This window comes from Somniosus microcephalus, chromosome 22 (genome assembly GCF_052327205.1).
Source record: "Somniosus microcephalus isolate GS21.2 chromosome 22, FLI_Smic_1.0, whole genome shotgun sequence".
Classification (NCBI taxonomy): Eukaryota; Metazoa; Chordata; class Chondrichthyes; order Squaliformes; family Somniosidae; genus Somniosus; species Somniosus microcephalus.
This window is the reverse complement of record NC_141008.1, coordinates 10,144,431-10,163,356: the sequence shown is the minus strand read 5'-3', so window position 1 is coordinate 10,163,356 and position 18,926 is coordinate 10,144,431. Positions and strand designations below refer to the sequence as shown.

The window sequence follows — 18,926 nt, the reverse complement described above, 5'->3', positions numbered from 1 at the left end:
GGTGTTTATTCCCTTCGCTCTCTCACTATCCAATCCCTGGGTGTTTATTCCCTTTGATCTCTCGCTATCCAATCCCTGGGTGTTTATCCTCTTCGATCTCTCACTATCAAATCCCTGGGTGTTTATTCCCTTCGATCTCTTGCTATCCAATCCCTGGGTGTTTATTCCCTTTGATCTCTCACTATCCAATCTCTGGGTGTTTATTCCCTTCGATCTCTCGCTATCCAATCCCTGGGTGTTTATTCCCTTCGATCTCTCACTATCCAATCTCTGCGTGTTTATTCCCTTCGATCTCTTGCTATCCAATCCCTGGAAGTTTATCCTCTTTGATCTCTCACTATCAAATCCCTGGGTGTTCATTCCCTTCGATCTCTCGCTAGCCAATCCCTGGGTGTTTATCCTCTTCGATCTCTCACTATCCAATCCCTGGGTGTTTATTCCCTTCGATCTCTCGCTAGCCAATCCCTGGGTGTTTATTCCCTTCGATCTCTCACTATCCAATCCCTGGGTGTTTATTCCCTTCGATCTCTCACTATCCAATCCCTGGGTGTTTATTCCCTTCGCTCTCTCACTATCCAATCCCTGGGTGTTTATTCCCTTTGATCTCTCGCTATCCAATCCCTGGGTGTTTATCCTCTTCGATCTCTCACGATCCAATCCCTGGGTGTTTATTCCCTTCGCTCTCTCACTATCCAATCCCTGGGTGTTTATTCCCTTTGATCTCTCGCTATCCAATCCCTGGGTGTTTATCCTCTTCGATCTCTCAATATCCAATCCCTGGGTGTTTATTCCCTTCGCTCTCTCAATGTCCAATCCCTGGGTGTTTATTCCCTTCGCTCTCTCACTATCCAATCCCTGGGTGTTTATCCTCTTCGATCTCTCACTATCAAATCCCTGGGTGTTTATTCCCTTCGATCTCTTGCTATCCAATCCCTGGGTGTTTATTCCCTTTGATCTCTCACTATCCAATCTCTGGGTGTTTATTCCCTTCGATCTCTCGCTATCCAATCCCTGGGTGTTTATTCCCTTCGATCTCTCGCTAGCCAATCCCTGGGTGTTTATTCCCTTCGATCTCTCACTATCCAATCTCTGGGTGTTTATTCCCTTCGATCTCTTGCTATCCAATCCCTGGGTGTTTATCCTCTTTCATCTCTCACTATCAAATCCCTGGGTGTTTATTCCCTTCGATCTCTCACTATCCAATCCCTGGGTGTTTATTCCCTTCGATCTCTCACTATCCAATCCCTGGGTGTTTATTCCCTTCGATCTCTCACTATCAAATCCCTGGGTGTTTATTCCCTTCAATCTCTCGCTATCCAATCCCTGGGTGTTTATTCCCTTCGATCTCTCGCTATCCAATCCCTGAGTGTTTATTCCCTTCGATCTCTCGCTAGCCAATCCCTGGGTGTTTATTCCCTTCGATCTCCCACTATCCAATCCCTTGGTGTTTATTCCCTTCGATCTCTCACTATCCAATCCCTGGGTGTTTATTCCCTTCGCTCTCTCACTATCCAATCCCTGGGTGTTTATTCCCTTTGATCTCTTGCTATCCAATCCCTGGGTGTTTATCCTCTTCGATCTCTCACTATCCAATCCCCGGGTGTTTATTCCCTTCGATCTCTCACTATCCAATCCCTGGGTGTTTATTCCCTTCGCTCTCTCACTATCCAATCCCTGGGTGTTTATTCCCTTTGATCTCTCACTATCCAATCCCTGGGTGTTTATTCCCTTCGATCCCTCGCTATCCAATCCCTGGGTGTTTATTCCCTTCGATCTCTTGCTATCCAATCCCTGGGTGTTTATTCCCTTTGATCTCTTGCTATCCAATCCCTGGGTGTTTATCCTCTTCGATCTCCCACTATCAAATCCCTGGGTGTTTATTCCCTTCGATCTCTCGCGATCCAATCCCTGGGTGTTTATTCCCTTCAATCTCTCGCTATCCAATCCCTGGGTGTTTATTCCCTTCGATCTCTCGCTAGCCAATCCCTGGGTGTTTATTCCCTTCGATCTCTCGCTAGCCAATCCCTGGGTGTTTATTCCCTTCGATCTCTCGCTATCCAATCCCTGGGTGTTTATTCCCTTTGATCTCTCACTATCCAATCCCTGGGTGTTTATCCTCTTCGATCTCTCACTATCAAATCCCTGGGTGTTTATTCCCTTCGATCTCTTACTACCCAATCCCTGGGTGTTTATTCCCTTTGATCTCTCACTATCCAATCTCTGGGTGTTTATTCCCTTCGATCTCTCGCTATCCAATCCCTGGGTGTTCATTCCCTTCGATCTCTCACTATCCAATCTCTGGGTGTTTATTCCCTTCGATCTCTTGCTACCCAATCCCTGGGTGTTTATCCTCTTCGATCTCTCACTATCAAATCCCTGGGTATTTATTCCCTTCGATCTTTTGCTATCCAATCCCTGGGTGTTTATTCCCTTTGATCTCTCACTATCCAATCCCTGGGTGTTTATTCCCTTCGATCTCTCGCTATCCAATCCCTGGGTGTTTATTCCCTTCGATCTCTCACTATCCAATCCCTGGGTGTTTATTCCCTTCGATCTCTCGCTAGCCAATCCCTGGGTGTTTATTCCCTTCGATCTCTCACTATCCAATCCCTGGGTGTTTATTCCCTTCGATCTCTCACTATCCAATCTCTGGGTGTTTATTCCCTTCGATCTCTTGCTATCCAATCCCTGGGTGTTTATCCTCTTCGATCTCTCACTATCAAATCCCTGGGTGTTTATTCCCTTCGATCTCTCACTATCCAATCCCTGGGTGTTTATTCCCTTCGATCTCTCACTATCCAATCTCTGGGTGTTTATTCCCTTCGATCTCTTGCTATCCAATCCCTGGGTGTTTATCCTCTTCGATCTCTCACTATCAAATCCCTGGGTGTTTATTCCCTTCGATCTCTCACTATCCAATCCCTGGCTGTTTATTCCCTTCGATCTCTCACTATCCAATCCCTGGGTGTTTATTCCCTTCGATCTCTCACTATCCAATCCCTGGGTGTTTATTCCCTTCGCTCTCTCACTATCGAATCCCTGGGTGTTTATTCCCTTTGATCTCTCCCTATCCAATCCCTGGGTGTTTATCCTCTTCGATCTCTCACTATCCAATCCCTGGGTGTTTATTCCCTTCGATACTCACTATCCAATCCCTGGGTGTTTATTCCCTTCGATCTCTCACTATCAAATCCCTGGGTGTTTATTCCCTTCAATCTCTCGCTATCCAATCCCTGGGTGTTTATTCCCTTCGATCTCTCGCTATCCAATCCCTGAGTGTTTATTCCCTTCGATCTCTCGCTAGCCAATCCCTGGGTGTTTATTCCCTTCGATCTCCCACTATCCAATCCCTGGGTGTTTATTCCCTTCGATCTCTCACTATCCAATCCCTGGGTGTTTATTCCCTTCGCTCTCTCACTATCCAATCCCTGGGTGTTTATTCCCTTTGATCTCTTGCTATCCAATCCCTGGGTGTTTATCCTCTTCGATCTCTCACTATCCAATCCCCGGGTGTTTATTCCCTTCGATCTCTCACTATCCAATCCCTGGGTGTTTATTCCCTTCGCTCTCTCACTATCCAATCCCTGGGTGTTTATTCCCTTTGATCTCTCACTATCCAATCCCTGGGTGTTTATTCCCTTCGATCCCTCGCTATCCAATCCCTGGGTGTTTATTCCCTTCGATCTCTTGCTATCCAATCCCTGGGTGTTTATTCCCTTTGATCTCTTGCTATCCAATCCCTGGGTGTTTATCCTCTTCGATCTCCCACTATCAAATCCCTGGGTGTTTATTCCCTTCGATCTCTCGCTATCCAATCCCTGGGTGTTTATTCCCTTCAATCTCTCGCTATCCAATCCCTGGGTGTTTATTCCCTTCGATCTCTCGCTAGCCAATCCCTGGGTGTTTATTCCCTTCGATCTCTCGCTATCCAATCCCTGGGTGTTTATTCCCTTTGATCTCTTGCTATCCAATCCCTGGGTGTTTATCCTCTTCGATCTCCCACTATCAAATCCCTGGGTGTTTATTCCCTTCGATCTCTCGCTATCCAATCCCTGGGTGTTTATTCCCTTCAATCTCTCGCTATCCAATCCCTGGGTGTTTATTCCCTTCGATCTCTCGCTAGCCAATCCCTGGGTGTTTATTCCCTTCGATCTCTCGCTATCCAATCCCTGGGTGTTTATTCCCTTTGATCTCTCACTATCCAATCCCTGGGTGTTTATCCTCTTCGATCTCTCACTATCAAATCCCTGGGTGTTTATTCCCTTCGATCTCTTGCTATCCAATCCCTGGGTGTTTATTCCCTTTGATCTCTCACTATCCAATCTCTGGGTGTTTATTCCCTTCGATCTCTCGCTATCCAATCCCTGGGTGTTTATCCTCTTCGATCTCTCACTATCAAATCCCTGGGTATTTATTCCCTTCGATCTTTTGCTATCCAATCCCTGGATGTTTATTCCCTTTGTTCTCTCACTATCCAATCCCTGGGTGTTTATTCCATTCGATCTCTCGCTATCCAATCCCTGGGTGTTTATTCCCTTCGATCTCTCACTATCCAATCCCTGGGTGTTTATTCCCTTCGATCTCTCGCTAGCCAATCCCTGGGTGTTTATTCCCTTCGATCTCTCACTATCCAATCCCTGGGTGTTTATTCCCTTCGATCTCTCACTATCCAATCTCTGGGTGTTTATTCCCTTTGCTCTCTTGCTATCCAATCCCTGGGTGTTTATCCTCTTCGATCTCTCACTATCAAATCCCTGGGTGTTTATTCCCTTCGATCTCTCACTATCCAATCCCTGGGTGTTTATTCCCTTCGATCTCTCACTATCCAATCTCTGGGTGTTTATTCCCTTCGATCTCTTGCTATCCAATCCCTGGGTGTTTATCCTCTTCGATCTCTCACTATCAAATCCCTGGGTGTTTATTCCCTTCGATCTCTCACTATCCAATCCCTGGGTGTTTATTCCCTTCGATCTCTCACTATCCAATCCCTGGGTGTTTATTCCCTTCGATCTCTCCCTATCCAATCCCTGGGTGTTTATTCCCTTCGCTCTCTCACTTTCGAATCCCTGGGTGTTTATTCCCTTTGATCTCTCCCTATCCAATCCCTGGGTGTTTATCCTCTTCGATCTCTCACTACCCAATCCCTGGGTGTTTATTCCCTTGGATCTCTCACTATCCAATCCCTGGGTGTTTATTCCCTTTGCTCTCTCACTATCCAATCCCTGGGTGTTTATTCCCTTTGATCTCTCACTATCCAATCCCTGGGTGTTTATTCCCTTCGATCTCTCGCTATCCAATCCCTGGGTGTTTATTCCCTTCGATCTCTTGCTATCCAATCCCTGGGTGTTTATTCCCTTCGATCTCTCGCTATCCAATCCCTGGGTGTTTATTCCCTTCGATCTCTCATGATCAAATCCCTGGGTGTTTATTCCCTTCGATCTCTCGCTATCCAATCCCTGGGTGTTTATTCCCTTCGATCTCTCACTATCCAATCTCTGGGTGTTTATTCCCTTCGATCTCTCGCTATCCAATCCCTGGGTGTTTATTCCCTTCGATCTCTCACTATCCAATCACTGGGTCTTTATCCTCTTCGATCTCTCACTATCAAATCCCTGGGTGTTTATTCCCTTCGATCTCTTGCTATCCAATCCCTGGGTGTTTATTCCTTTTGATCTCTCACTATCCAATCTCTGGGTGTTTATTCCCTTCGATCTCTCACTATCCAATCCCTGGGTGTTTATTCCCTTCGATCTCTCACTATCCAATCTCTGGGTGTTTATTCCCTTCGATCTCTTGCTATCCAATCCCTGGGTGTTTATCCTCTTCGATCTCTCACTATCAAATCCCTGGGTATTTATTCCCTTCGATCTTTTGCTTTCCAATCCCTGGGTGTTTATTCCCTTTGATCTCTCACTATCCAATCCCTGGGTGTTTATTCCCTTCGATCTCTCGCTATCCAATCCCTGGGTGTTTATTCCCTTCGATCTCTCACTATCGAATCCCTGGGTGTTTATTCCCTTCGATCTCTCACTATCCAATCTCTGGGTGTTTATTCCCTTCGATCTCTTCTATCCAATCCCTGGGTGTTTATCCTCTTCGATCTCTCACTATCAAATCCCTGGGTGTTTATTCCCTTCGATCTCTCACTATCCAATCCCTGGGTGTTTATTCCCTTCGATCGCTCACTATCCAATCTCTGGGTGTTTATTCCCTTCGATCTCTTGCTATCCAATCCCTGGGTGTTTATCCTCTTCGATCTCTCACTATCAAATCCCTGGGTGTTTATTCCCTTCGATCTCTCACTATCCAATCCCTGGGTGTTTATTCCCTTCGATCTCTCACTATCCAATCCCTGGGTGTTTATTCCCTTCGATCTCTCACTATCCAATCCCTGGGTGTTTATTCCCTTCGCTCTCTCACTATCCAATCCCTGGGTGTTTATTCCCTTTGATCTATCGCTATCCAATCCCTGGGTGTTTATCCTCTTCGATCTCTCACTATCCAATCCCTGGGTGTTTATTCCCTTGGATCTCTCACTATCCAATCCCTGGGTGTTTATTCCCTTCGCTCTCTCACTATCCAATCCCTGGGTGTTTATTCCCTTTGATCTCTCACTATCCAATCCCTGGGTGTTTATTCCCTTCGATCTCTCGCTATCCAATCCCTGGGTGTTTATTCCCTTCGATCTCTTGCTATCCAATCCCTGGGTGTTTATTCCCTTCGATCTCTCGCTATCCAATCCCTGGGTGTTTATTCCCTTTGATCTCTCACTATCCAATCCCTGGGTGTTTATTCCCTTCGATCTCTCGCTATCCAATCCCTGGGTGTTTATTCCCTTCGATCTCTTGCTATCCAATCCCTGGGTGTTTATTCCCTTCGATCTCTCACTATCCAATCCCTGGGTGTTTATTCCCTTCGATCTCTCGCTATCCAATCCCTGGGTGTTTATTCCCTTCGATCTCTCACTATCCAATCCCTGGGTGTTTATTCCCTTCGATCTCTGGCTATCCAATCCCTGGGTATTTATTCCCTTCCATCTCTCGCTATCCAATCCCTGGGTGTTTATTCCCTTCCGTCTCTCCCTGTCCAATCCCTGAGTGTTTATTCCCTTCGATCTCTCCCTGTCCAATCCCTGGGTGTCTATTCCCTTCGATTTCTCCCTGTCCAATCCCTGGGTGTTTATTCCCTTTGATCTCTCCCTGTCTAATCCCTGGGTGTTTATTCCCTTCGATCTCTTGCTATCCAATCCCTGGGTGTTTATTCTGTAGATCTCTCCCTGTCCTATTCATCTTCCATTCCCAGGGTGTTTATTCCCATTGATAATCTACATCCTAGGGTACTTAAGGAAGTGGCCCTAGAAATAGTAGATGCATTGCTGATCATCTTCCAACATTCGATGGAATCTGGAACAGTAGTCATGGATTGGAGGGTAGCTAATGTTACCCCACTATTCAAAAAAGGTGGTAGAGAAAAAACGGGGAATTACAGACCGGTAAGCCTGACATCGGTAGTGGGGAAAATGCTAGAGTCCATTATAAAAGATATAATAGCAGAGCACTTGGATTTACAAAGGGTAAATCGTGCTTGACTAATCTACTGGAATTTTTTGAGGATGTAACTAGTAAAATAGATAAGGGAGAACCAGTGGATGTGGTGTGGTGTATTTGGACTTTCAGAAGGCTTTCGATAAGGTCCCACATAAGAGATTAGCGTGTAAATTTAAGGCACATGGGATTGGGGGCAAGGTATTGACTTGGATAGAGAACTGGTTGGCAGATAGAAAGCAAAGAGTTGGAATAAACGGGTCTTTTTCCGAGTGGCAGGCAGTGACTAGTGGGGTACCACAGGGATCAGTCCTTGGACCCCAGCTATTCACAATATATATTAATGATCTAGACAAGGTAACTAGATGTAATATCTCCAAATTTGCAGATGACACAAAGCTGGGTGGGCGTGTGTGCTGTGAGGAGGATGCCGAGAAACTACAGGATGATTTGGACAGGCTGGGTGATTGGGCAGAAGCATGGCAGATGCAATATAACGTGAATAAATGTGAGGTTATCCACTTTGGTGGCAAAAACAGGAAGGCAGATTATTATCTGAATGGCAATAGATTGGGAGAAGGGGAAATGCAACGAGACCTGGGTGTCCTTGTGCACCAGTCGCTGAAGGTAAGCATGCAGGTGCAGCAGGCGGTTAAGAAGGCAAATGGTATGTTGGCCTTCGTAGCGAGAGGGTTTGAGTACAAGAACAAGGATGTCTTGCTGCAGTTGTACAGGGCCTTGGTGAGACCACATCTTGAGTATTGTGTGCAGTTTTGGTCGCCTTATCTGAGGAAGGATGTTCTTGCCATGGAAGGAGTTCAGCGAAGATTCACCAGGCTGATACCTGGGATGGCAGGAATGACGTATGAGGAGAGATTGGGTCGATTGGGCTTGTACTCGCTGGAGTTTAGAAGAATGAGAGGGGATCTCATTGAAACTTATAAAATTCTGGCAGGACTGGACAGACTAGATGCAGGGAGGATGTTCCCGATGGTCAGGGAATCCAGAACCAGGGGTCACAGTCTAAGGATAAAGGGTAAGCCATTTAGGACAGAAATGAGGAGGAATTTCTTCACCCAGAGAGTGGTGAACCTGTGGAATTCTCTACCACAGAAGGCAGTAGAGGCCAATTCATTAAATATATTCAAGAAGGAGTTGGATATATTTCTTAAGGTTAAAGGGATCAAGGGGTATGGGGAGAAAGCAGGGACCGGGTACTGAACTTGGATGATCAGCCATGACCGCATTGAATGGCGGAGCAGGCTCGAGGGGCCGAATGGCCTACTCCTGCTCCTATCTTCTATGTTTCTATGATCCCTCCCTGTCCTGCTCCCTCCCTCATTCCCAAATGATTATTCCTGAGTGCTAATCCCATTGATCGTTCCTTGTCCTTATCCCCGTCCCATCCCCGGGTATTTATTCCCAGGTGTTTAAGCCTGGGTGTTAATTCCTTTCCATCTCTCCTCTCACCATTGATTCTCTCCCTTTCTCCTTCAGATGACTCAGCCATCGCTGAATATCACGGACCAAACAGACCGGAGATCGTGTGAATCAATTCGCAAGTAAATGTCAGATGAGATTCAAGCAATCCACCTCCCCCAGAACCCCCTCTCACTCCCTCTCTCCCTGTGTCTCTATCTCTCTCTCTCCTTGTCTCTATGGCTCTCTCTTTCTCTGTCTCTCTCTCTCTCTCACTCCATCTCTCTCTCACTCTCTCCGCCACTCTCTCTCTCTTACTCCCTCTCTCCCACACTCACTCTCCTTTTCCTTCTCCCTCACACTGTCTCTTTCTGTCTCTCTCATTCTATCTCTTTCTGTCTATCTGTCTGTCTGTCTCTCTTTGTCTCTCTCTCTCTGTGCCTCTGCCTCTGTCTTTCTCTGTCTATCTCTCAGACTCTCCCTCTGTCTCTGTCTCCCTATGGTAGAAGTTTGGAACTCTCTTCCGCAAACGTCAGTTGATGCTAGGTCAATTGTTAATTTTAAATCTGAGATTGAAAGATTTTTGTTAACCATAGATATTAAGGGATACATAAGAACATAAGAAATAGGAGCAGGAGTAGGCCATTTGGCCCCTCGAGCCTGCTCCGCCATTCAATGAGATCATGGCTGATCTGAAATATGGGGCAAAGGCAGGCATATAGAGTTAGATCACAGATTAGCCATCTTCTCATGAATGGCACAGCAGGCTAAATGGTCTACTCCTGTTTCTATGTTCCCTCTCACTCTGTATATCTGTCCCTGTCTCTCTGGCTCTGTCTCTCTCTGTCTCTTTCTCCCTCTCTCTGTTGCTCTGTCTGTCTCTCTCTCTCTCTCTCTGTCTCTCTCTCTTTCTATCTGTCTCCATCTCTCTATCTGCCTCTGTCTCTTTCTCTTTCTGTCTCTCTCTGTGTTGTGTCTGTGTATAGTAAGACACAGACTGCAGGAGAACGGTACAACAGGTGTTTACTCAACGTGGCTCACAGTGGAACTGAACTGTACAGATTACTACTCAGTGCTATATACAGGTGTGGTCACTGCCGGTACTGCAGTATACATGAGCTGTAAAAGATAGTTCCCCCCTTAAAGGTATATACATTACACTCTGTTTGTCTCTGTCTCTCTCCCTTTCTCTGTCTGTTTCGGTCTCTCTCTTTCTGTCTATCTGTCTCTGTCTCTCTCTCTGTCTCCCTGTCTGTGTCTGTCTCTCTGTCTCCCTCTTTCTTTCTGTCTGCCTCTCTCTGTCTGTCTCCATCTTTCTCTGTCTCTGTCTCGATCTCTCTGTCTCGATCTCTCTCTGTCTCTCTCTCTCTATCTCTCTCTATCTGTCTCTCTCTGTCTCTATCTATCTGCCTCTCTCTCTCTATCTGTCTCTCTATCTCTCTGTCTCTCGCTCTGTCTGTCTCTCTCTCTGTGACTCTCTGTCTCTCTCTGTCTCTGTCTCTCTGTCTGTCTCTCTCTCTCTCTGCCTCTGTCTCTCTGTCTGTCTCTATCTGTCTCTCTCTCTCTCTGTCTCTCTCTCTGTCTCTCTCTCTCTCTCTGTCTCTGTCTCTCCGTCTCTGTCTCTCTCTCTGTCTCTCTCTGTGTCTCTATCTGTCTCTCTGTGTCTCTCTGTCTGTCTGTCTCTCTCTCTCTGTCTCTCTCTCTGTCTCTCTCTGTCTGTCTGTATCTCTCTCTCTGCCTCTGTCTCTCTGTCTGTCTCTATCTGTCTCTCTCTCTGTCTGTCTCTCTCTCTCTCTCTCCCTAGTCTCTCTCTCTCTCTGGTCTCTAACTCTGTCTCAGTTGCTCCCTAATTCTATACCCAATTGTCTTCACTGTTAACCTTCCAGGTAGTACCTTGTCCTAAAGACCATGTACTCTACATCCATCGTACCCCCATCTACCATCTGTTATCTCCTCAATTTAATTCGATGAGGTTGATCAAAAACGATCGTTCCTTTTAAAATCCATGCTGGTCCCTTCTAATTCTTGTCCTATTATTTGGAAAGGTGCTCATTTAATTCTTAATTAAAGTCTCAAAAGATTTTATTCATTGCAACAGGAGGAGGCCATTCAGCCCCTCGAGCCTGTTATACAGGAACAGGAGGAGACCTTTCAGTCCCTCGAGCCTGTTACATAGGTACAGGAGGAGGCCATTCAGTTCATGGAGCCTGTTATACAGGAACAGGAGGAGGCCATTCAGCCCCTCCAGATGTTACACAGATTCCGTGTTTCATCCTCTGGTGTTTTTTCCACAGTCGAACATTCCACTGAGAGCCCATGGTCGCCATGGAAGCGGAGGCCGAGGTGTAGAGTGCGGCAAGATTCTCCGCATTGAACTAGGCCCGAGATTAACCTCTAACCTGTAATCAAGTGTCTCAATAAAAATGTTGACCAATGAGCCTCTTGTCTCTGCCTCTCTCTCGCACACTCACAGATTCACACTCACACTCACACTTACAGACACACTCACACAGAAACACTCACGACTGTCAAGCTTCTTGAGTGTTGTTAGAGTTGCACTCATCCAGGCAATTAGAGAGTACTACATCACACTCCTGACTTCACAGAAATCACAGAAACCTCACAGTACAGATAGAGGCCATTTCGGCCCATCGAGCCTTGTGCCTTGTAGATGGTGGAAAGGCTTTGAGGAGTCTGGAGGTAAGACACTCGCCCCAGAATACCCAGCCTCTGACCTGTTCGTGTTGCCACAGTGTTTATGTGGCTGGTCCAGTTAAGTTTCTGGTCAATGGTGACCCCCCAGGATGTTGATGGTGAGGGATTCGACAATGGTATTGCCGTTGAATGTCAATAGGTGGTGGCTAGACTCTCGCTTGCTGAAGATAGTCATTGCCCGGCACTTGTGTGGCGTGAATGTTACCTGCCATTTATCAGCCAAAGCCTGAATGTTGTCCAGGCCTTGCTGCATGCGGGCATAGACTGCTTCACTATCTGAGAATTTGCGAATGGCACTGAACACTATGCAATCATCAGCGAACATCCGCATTTCTGACCTTATGATGGAAGGAAGGTCATTCATGAAGCAGCTGAAGATGGTTGGGCCTAGGACACTGCCCTGAGGAACTCATACAGCGATGTCCTGGGCTGAGATAATTGACCTCCAAAAACCACAACCATCTTCCTTTGTGCTAGGTATGACTCCAGTCAGTGGAGAGTGTTCCCCCTGATGCCCATTGAGTTCAGTTTTACTAGAGTTCCTAGATGCCACACTCAGTCAAATGCTGCCTTGATGTCAAGGGCAGTCACTCTCACCTCACCTCTGGAATTCAGCTCTTTTATCCATGTTTAGACCAAGGCTGTAATGAGGTCTGGAGCCGAGTAGTCCTGGCGGAACTCAAACTGAGCATCAGTGAGCAGGTTATAGGTGAGTAAGTGCCGCTTGATAGCACTGTCAACAACACCTTCCATCACTTTGCTGATGATTGAGAGTAGACGGATGGGGCGGTAATTGACCGGATTGGATTTGTCCTGCTTTTTGTGGACAGGACATACCTGGGCAGTTTTCCACATTGTCGGGTGGATGCCAGTGTTGTAGCTGTACTGGAACAGCTTGACTAGAGACGGGCTAGTTCTGAAGCACAAATCTTTGCACGATAGCTGGGATGTTGTCGGGGCCCACAGCCTTTGCTGTATCCAATGCGCTCCGCCGTTTCTTGATAGCACGTGAAGTGAATCGAATTGGCTGAAGACTGGTTTCTGTGATGTTGGGGACCTCAGGAGGAGGCAGAGATGGAGCAGCCAGTCTGCACTTCTGGCTAAAGATGGTTGGAAATGCTTCAGCCTTGTCTTTTGCACTTGCCTGCTGGGCTCTGCAATTATTGAGGTTGGGGATATTCATGGAGCCTCCTCCTCCCATTTAATTGTCCACCACCATCCACGACTGGATGTGGCAGGACTGCAGAGCGTTGATCTGATCCGTTGATTGTGGAATCGCATAGCCCTGTCTACAGCATGCTGCTTCTGCTGTTTAGCATGCATGTAGTCCTGGGTTTCAGCTTCCCCAAAATAACAACAGAGAATGCTGGAAAAACTCAGCAGGTCAGGCAACATCCGTGGAGAAATTTGAGTTGACGTTTCGGGTTGAAACCCTTCCTCAAAACTGGAAAGAAAAAAAAAAGATCGAAGGCAAAGCTGCGATCGAACAAAAGAAGAAAAGAGACAATAAAAGGTATTAGAAGCCAGATGAGATGGTAATGGGCCCATGGAGACAAAAGGCAGCTGAGATTAGGTGTGAAGTGTACTGGCAGGTAAGAGACAGCTGCCAGGTGAGAGAGAGAAACAAAAGGAAAGGAGGGGGGGGGAGAAAAAAGGGCCCAAAACAAAGGGGTGGAAAAAATTAATTTTTTTCTCCCCCCGCCCCCCCCCCCCCCTCATTTCCTTTTGTTTCTCTCTCTCACCTGGCAGCTGTCTCTTACCTGCCAGTACACTTCACACCTAATCTCAGCTGCCTTTTGTCTCCACGGGCCCATTACCATCTCATCTGGCTTCGCATACCTTTTATTGTCTCTTTTGTTCGATCGCAGCTTTGCCTTCGATCTTTTTATTTTCTTTCCAGTTTTGAAGAAGGGTTTCAACCCGAAACGTCAACTCAAATTTCTCTCCACGGATGTTGCCTGACCTGCTGAGTTTTTCCAGCATTCTCTGTTGTTATTTTGGATTTCCAGCATTTGCAGTATTTTGCTATCGTTGCAGCTTCCCCAGGTTGGCACCTCATTTTTAGGTAAGCCTGGTGCTGCTCCTGGCATGCTCTTCTCCACTCCTTATTGAACCAGGATTGGTCCCCTGGCTTGCTGTTAATGGTAATGAGGGATATGCCAGGCCAGGAGGTTACAGATTGTGCTGGAATACTGGTGCCATGAGATAGTGAGTATAGAAAGAGGAGGATAGAGCAGATGAATGCGTGGCTGGAGAGATGGAGCAGGAGGGAGGGCTTTAGATTCCTGGGATATTGGGACTGGTTCTGCTGGAGGTGGAACTTGTACAGGCCAGACGGGTTGCACCTCAACAGAGCCAGGACAAAATCCTTGCTGGGGGGTTTGTTAGTGCTGTTGGGGTGGGTTTAAACTAATTTGGTGGGGGGGTCGGCACCAGGATGTAGCATTAGGAAGGAGAAGCAAGGTGCACAAAGGATTGGGAGAGATAGCTAGCACTAGAGTAAGAAATAGTACGGTATTAGGTGGGGTCAGACTACGAGAGAATACAAGAAGGTCTAAGATAGGTTTACATGTGTGTAAATGCAGGAAGCGTGGTAAATAAGGTTGCTGAGCTGCAGGTGCAAATAGCCACATAGGAATATGATGTCATGGTAATAACGGAGACCTGGCTCAAAAAAGGGCAGGATTGGGTACTAAATATTCCAAATATACGGTGTTCAGGAAAGATAGGGAAGGAAATAAAGGAGGTGGTGTGGCAGTATTGGTTAAGGAGAATATTAGAGTGCTGGAGAGAGAGGATGTCCTGGAAGGGTCAAGGACAGAATCTATATGGCTAGACTTAAGAGGTGCCATTACACTACTCTGTGTATTCTATAGTCCACTAACTCATGGGAAGGATATAGAGGAGCAAATTTGCAGGGACATTACAGAGAGGTGCAAGAACAGTAGGGAATGGTAGCGTAGTGGTAATGTCACGGGGCTAGTAATCCAGAGGCCTGGACTAATGATCCAGAGACGTGAGTTCATATCCCAGTTAATTAAATAAATTTGGAATAATTACTAGTATCAGTAATGGTAACCATGAAACTATTGGATTATCGTAAAACCCCATCTGATTCACTAATGTCCTTTAGGGAAGGAAATCTGCTGTCCTTACCCGGTCTGGCCTATATGTGACGCCAGACCCACAGCAATGTGGTTGACTCTTAACTGCCCTCTGAAATGGCCTAACAAGCCACTCAGTTGTAACAAACCACTACAAAACAAAATAATAAGAAGGAAACCGGACGGACCACCCGGCATCAACCTCGGCACCAGCTACGGACACGGCAGTGGCACACCCAGCCCAGTCGACCCTGCAAAGCCCTCCTCACCAACATCTGGGGACTTGTGCCAAAATTGGGAGAGCTGTCCCACAGACTAGTCAAGCAACAGCCTGACGTCATACTCACAGAATCATACCTTTCAGCCAATGTACCACCTTAAACATTCACTCCCTCCAGCACTAGCGTACCGTGGCTGCAGTGTGTACCATCTACAAGATGCACTGCAGCAACTCGCCAAGGCTTCTTCGGCAGCACCTCCCAAACCCGCGACCTCTTCCACCTAGAAGGACAAAGGCAGCAGATGCATGAGAACACCACCACCTCCAAGTTCCCCTCCAAGTCACACACCATCCTGACTTAGAAGTATATCGCCGATCCTTCATCATCACTGGGTCAAAATCCTGGAACTCCCTACCTAACAGCACTGTGGGAGTACCTTCACCACATGGACTGCAGCGGTTCAAGAAGGCGGCTCACCACCACCTTCTCAAGGGCAATTAGGAATGGGCAATAAATGCTGGCCTTGCCAGTGACGCCCACATCCCATAAAAATGAATTTTTTAAAAACTATAGAGCAGTGATAATGGGTGACTTCAACTATCCTAATATAGACTGGGATAGTAATAGTGTAAAGGGCAGAGAAGGGGAAGAATTTCTGAAGTGTGTTCAGGAGAACTTTCTTGATCAGTACATTTCCGGCCCGACGAGGGAGGAGGCATTGCTGGATCTGGTTCTGGTGAATGAGGTGGGTCAAGTGGAGCAAGTGTCAGTAGGGGAACATTTAGGGAACAGTGATCATAGTATCATAAGGTTTAGATTAGCTGTGGAAAAGGACAGAGAGCAATCTAGAGTAAAAATACTTAATTGGAGGAAGGCCAATTTCAGTCGGTTGAGAATGGATCTGGCCCAGGTAAATTGGAATCAAAGATTGGCAGGCAAAACTGTAACCGAAAAATGGGCTGCCTTTAAAGAGGAGATGGTTTGGGTACAGTCGGGGTACATTCCCACGAGGGGGAAAGGTAGGGCAACTAAAATCAGAGCTCCCTGGATGATGAAAGAGATAGAGAGTAAGATGAAGCAGAAAAAGGGGGTATATGACAGATGTCAGGCCGAGCATACAAGTGAGAACCAGGCTGAATCTAGAAAGTTAAGAGGGGAAGTGAAAAAGGAAATAAAAGGGACAAAGAGAGAGTATGAGAGTAGATTGGCAGTAAACATAAAAGGGAATCCAAAAGAATTCTATAGGCATATAGATAGTAAATGGGTAGTAAGAGGAGGGGTGGGGCCGATTAGGGACCAAAAAGGAGACCTACGCATGGAGGCAGAGGGCATGGCTGAGGTACTGAATGAATACTTTGCATCTGTCTTCACCAAGGAAGAAGATGCTGCCAGAGTCATAGTGAAAGAGGAGGTAGAGGAGATACTGAATGGGATAAAAATTGATAAAGAGGAGGAACTAGAAAGGCTGGCTGTACTTAAAGTAGCTAAGTCACCAGGATGCAACCTAGCATACTGAGGAAAGTAAAGGTGGAAATTGCGGAGGGAGTGGCCATAATCTTCCATAAGAACATAAGACGTAGGAGCAGGAGTCAGCCATTCGGCCCCTCAAGCCTGCTCCGCCATTCAATAAGATCATGACTGATCTGATCTTGGCATCAACTCCACTTCCTTCCCGCTCCCCATAACCCTCGACTCCCTCACCTTTCTAAAATCTGTCTATCTCCGCCTTAAATATATTCAATGACCCAGCCTCCACAGCTCTCTGGGGAAGAGAATTCCAAAGATTCACGACCCTCTGAGAGAAGAAATTCCTCCTCAATTCCGATTTAAAAGGGTACCCCCTTATTCTGAAATTTTGCCCTCTAGTTCTAGATTCCCCCATGAGGGGAAACATCCTCTCTGCATCTACCCTATCAAGCCCCTTCAGAATCTTTTGGGCCAGAAATTCGGGTCGGAGGCTTCCCACGGTTGCAAGCCTCTGACCTGTGCTTAACTTGCGCGCCGGCCGTTGTGCTGTGGGTCCGCGTGGGGTTCCGATCCCGGGCATGCTCCAACTGCCGGCGCGCAGTGCTTGCGTATCCCAGGGGCGCAGTTAGTTTGAAGCCTCCCCTGGGATCACGTGGGCCATGGAGAGCCAATTGTAGCAGGGAATTTCTATTCATCGATTTGACAGGAAGAACTGTCAAATCTATGAATAGAAATCGGCCCCAAAACCTAACCAAAACTTCAAATAAATGTTAAAAAAAAATCACATTTTTAAAATAACTATAAATTACATAAAATAACTAATTTAAACAATAACTTAAATTTTTGAAAAAATTGATTACAGTTTTTAATAAGGCTAAAAATAAACTTACCTTTCTTTAAAGTATTTAAAAATAATAAACCTGTGGAAAAAATGTTTTCATTTTACTTAATTCACCACTTATCTTGTTAAAAGCAGGCCTTGCGACTGCTTTTTAAAAGCACAGCTGCTGGAGACTTACCCTCCCGGAGAAACCTGCAAAAAAAACGGAAGTTCCAGGCGTACGTGCTGCCTCTCCGGCGCACGCGTTCGACTTGTGAACCCCTTCCTTTAAGGGAACGGAAGTTCCGGTTTCCCGCGCATGCGCAGTGCAAGCACAAAACCGGCACTTTTGTTGGGCCTACGCGTGAGTACCCAGCACGTACTCACCCGTGGGGACCCGAATTTCTGGCCCATATGTTTCAATAAGATCCCCTCTCATTCTTCTAAACTCCAATGAGTATAGGCCCAACCTACTCAACCTTTCTTCATAAGTCAACCCCTTCATCTCTGGAATTAACCTCGTGAATCGTCTCTGAACTGCCTCAAATGCAAGTATATCCTTCCTTCTGTAATGATCAATAACATGTCATTCTATAGTGGACACTAGGTGGAGCCATAGAGCTGTGTAGAGCTGTATATAGCTGTATGTATAAGACTACACTACCCAGCTGTATGTATATTAAGACTACATTACCCATGAGGCACTAGGCTACCCACAAGGCAGCAGTCAAGATGGAAGCCTCTACAGATACTGTACCTAGTCCACATGTGCTCAATAAAAAGTCTAGCAAAAGCTAGCTGTGTTCATAATAAGAATGTCTATTTATTAATGAACATAAGACCTTCAATAAGGAGACCAAAACTGTACGCAGTACTCCAGGTGTGGTCTCACCAACGCCCTGTACAGTTGTAACAGGACTTCCCCACTTTTATACTCCATTCCCTTTGCAATAAAGGCCAACATCCCATTTGCCTTCCTAATTACTTGCTGTACCTGCATGCTAACTTTTTGTGATTCATGTACAAGGACCTCCAGGTCCCTCTGTACCTCAGAATTTTGTAATCTCTCCCCATTTAAATAATAATTTTTTTTGTTTTTCCTACCAAAGTGGATAACCTTGCATTTTCTCACATTAAACTCCATCTGCCAGATTTTTGCCCACTCACTTAGCCTGTCTATATCCCTTTGGAGATTCTTTGCGTCCTCCACACAATTTTATTTCCCACTGTCTTGTTTTGCACACTTTGTACAAAAATAATAAATTGCAGGACAACGGAGAATTACAGTTTAACTCTTTTATGAAGCATCAGGTCTGTGATCTCAATCATACAGCACAGTGGGGACAAGATGGAGTTAGGACCCTAGCCTGGGTCTTCCAAAACAATAGCAGTCCTTACAGATGCCTGCAGGCCAATGACAACTCAGCATGTGATCACATGTGAATATAATAGGTATTCCTTACAGATGTCTGCGGGCCAATGATAATTCAATATGCAAATGTTACATCCCCTTTTAAAAGAAAAATGTTATGCATTACTTTTAAACCTTTCTTCTACATAATGTTCTCGGTAGCATAAACATATAAGTAAACTCAGCATTTAACTAGCGCTGAAAACATCTCAACATTTCAATAAC

At 46.1% G+C, this 18,926-nt stretch overlaps 1 protein-coding gene across 1 annotated transcript in view; it reads left to right on the top strand.

Annotated features, from left to right (window-relative positions):
- LOC147102027 (alpha-2-macroglobulin-like) overlaps nt 1-11,400 on the top strand; it is a 275,879-nt gene extending 264,479 nt beyond the window's left edge. Inside the window, exons 35-36 of the mRNA XM_085964172.1 lie at nt 9,042-9,106; nt 11,258-11,400. Coding sequence (XP_085820298.1) covers nt 9,042-9,094 — 53 coding nt within the window. The 3' untranslated portion in view covers nt 9,095-9,106; nt 11,258-11,400. The remainder of the gene's footprint in view (nt 1-9,041; nt 9,107-11,257) is intronic.
- The last annotated feature ends 7,526 nt before the right edge of the window (nt 11,401-18,926 follow it).